General features: G+C 53.2%; 1 protein-coding gene across 1 annotated transcript; it reads right to left on the reverse strand.

Moving 5' to 3' along the window:
• Positions 1 to 452: 452 nt before the first annotated feature.
• On the reverse strand, positions 453 to 1783 carry Sycn (syncollin). The gene is made up of 2 exons (XM_032894053.1): positions 1366 to 1783; positions 453 to 613 (listed from the first exon to the last, which is right to left on the reverse strand). Exons 1-2 carry the CDS (start codon positions 1758 to 1760, stop codon positions 604 to 606), a joined length of 405 nt encoding a protein of 134 aa, XP_032749944.1. The 5' UTR covers positions 1761 to 1783; the 3' UTR covers positions 453 to 603.
• Positions 1784 to 2045: the final 262 nt, after the last annotated feature.

Here is a 2045-nt window from a genome sequence, read left to right on the forward strand (position 1 = left end):
GTAAGAACCTGTTCCAGAATAAAAAGCAGAGAGGGATGTGGGCGTGGCTTAGTGGTAGAGCCCCTGCCTAGAATCCCCCAGTGAGGGGCTGGGGGCGTGGCTCAGTGGTAGAGCCCTGCCTCTACCACATCATCCAATACATGGTAGTTCTAACCTGGCACAAGGTCCTAAAGTGACCCTGATGTTCTAGGCATTAATGTCGAGAGTCTGTAACTCCCCCATGGGCAGAGAGATATTTACCAGAAGTAAACCGGAAGTTTTTAAATATTTAGACTGCAGCCTTCAGTGCTCACCCTTGTGCACCCCCCCCCCATGCCTTTGTTCATCCCAACCCCAAGTTACGATCTAAGACTGCGTCCCAGTATGGCCTGACTCAGATCTGATCACTCTGCTCGCCCCTGTCCAGTCCTGGGTGTTGGGTCTCAAACACACGCAGATGTCACACAGGGTTATAATTTCACCAGGGCTGTATTATAGGGAAGCTCTGATAGCAGGTAATGGGGCCATCTTGCCTCCTGGCTCTTGGGGTCAGAGCAATCCCCAAGGACAGACAGGGTAAGGCTCAGCACTGTGCAGAATCAGAGACGACAGACCCTCAAGGCATCAATAGCACCTGTAATAGAAACATGAATTCTCGACAGGGGGGAGGTCAGGACAGAGATGTCCTGTACATGTGGGAAGGTCTGAGGGCTCAAGGCTTCGCTCCGGGGGTCCTGGGCTGAGAGGTTTGGGGGGCTGGAGATTTTTTGAGGGATTCTGCTGGGCTGGCTTGGGGTGCTGTTACAGTGAAATAGAAAATACCGGAGGTCTGTGGGTCTTAGGATGATTGCTGGACCTGGGGACCCCCCCCTCAGGATTGGGTCTGGGAGGTCTACAAATGGTTTCTGGGTTTGGGGCTGATGTAGACAGAGCGGGTGGGGGTGGAAGGTTAAACCAGACTGATCTTCAAGATTTCAAGGTCCTGAAGCCTGAGAGTTTTTAAGTCTCAGAGTTGGATCTAGGGACTTTCAAATGTAATGAGGCAGGGCTGGCTTAGGGGTTCTAAGGGCCTCCTCATTCTGAGGCCAGGAAACCTCATGCAAATGCAGAATTAGCGCAATACCAAAGTGAAAAGGCTTCTAGAATGGAGACACAAGTTGGGTGGGGTGTCAGTTTCCTAGTATGGGGAGCCTAGAGTTTGTTTAAGAGACTGGGGGGCCAAGGGCCATAAGAAAGAAAATGACAGGACTAGTCTGGGGGTGCACTCAGAAATGGGGCCTCCAGGAGCAGTCTTTAAGGGGAAATCTACCTTTCTTAGTACGAGTCTGGGGGTCTCCGTTCTGGGGGAGCCTTGGGTTTCGGTGGTGGGACTGGGTAGGGACTCACTTGCAGTAGAGGCCAGAGATGGACTTGGCCCAGGTTCCAAAGATGCCTTTGCGGTACTCTTCCAGCCGAGGGTAGCTACCCGTAGAGAACTTGCGTGTCTTGCCACGTTTACCAGGGAGAGACCACACGGTGAGCTCGCAGCGCTGGGCCACTACCAGAGAAGATGCCGAGTTAGACCAGTCCGAGGGCAGGTAGGGCAGGTCGGCGCCTGGATCCACAGACAGTTCAGGCCCCTGGCAGCAGTTGTCATAGTAGGGGTCACTGTCCTCATAGAGCCTGGCACACGTGCGAGTCCCATCTGACTTCTTCAGGTCTGCGGGCACTGGACAAGCGCCTCGGGCACCAGGGACAGCCACCAGGGCTAAAGCCAGCAACAGCAGGCACAGTGGGGACATGGTGACAATGGACAACGGAGAGATCTGAGGTGCATTTATGTATCTGACCCATGGGAAGAGAGAAGCTGTGAGATAAAGAGTGAGGAGGAACAAGGACCCGCCCCCTTGCCCTAGGTGCCAGAGACCTCACTGATCAGCATGGGAAAACCTCACATCACTGAACAGTAAATACAAGATGGAAATAAGACTCTATGTCTTGGAGTCTGACTGGTATAAGACAGTCAAGAGGTTGGAGATGTGACTCAGAGTGTTGGCCTAGCACTCAGGAAGCCTGGGATTTGATCC

Source organism: Rattus rattus, chromosome 2 (assembly GCF_011064425.1).
Source record: "Rattus rattus isolate New Zealand chromosome 2, Rrattus_CSIRO_v1, whole genome shotgun sequence".
Lineage (NCBI taxonomy): Eukaryota > Metazoa > Chordata > Mammalia > Rodentia > Muridae > Rattus > Rattus rattus.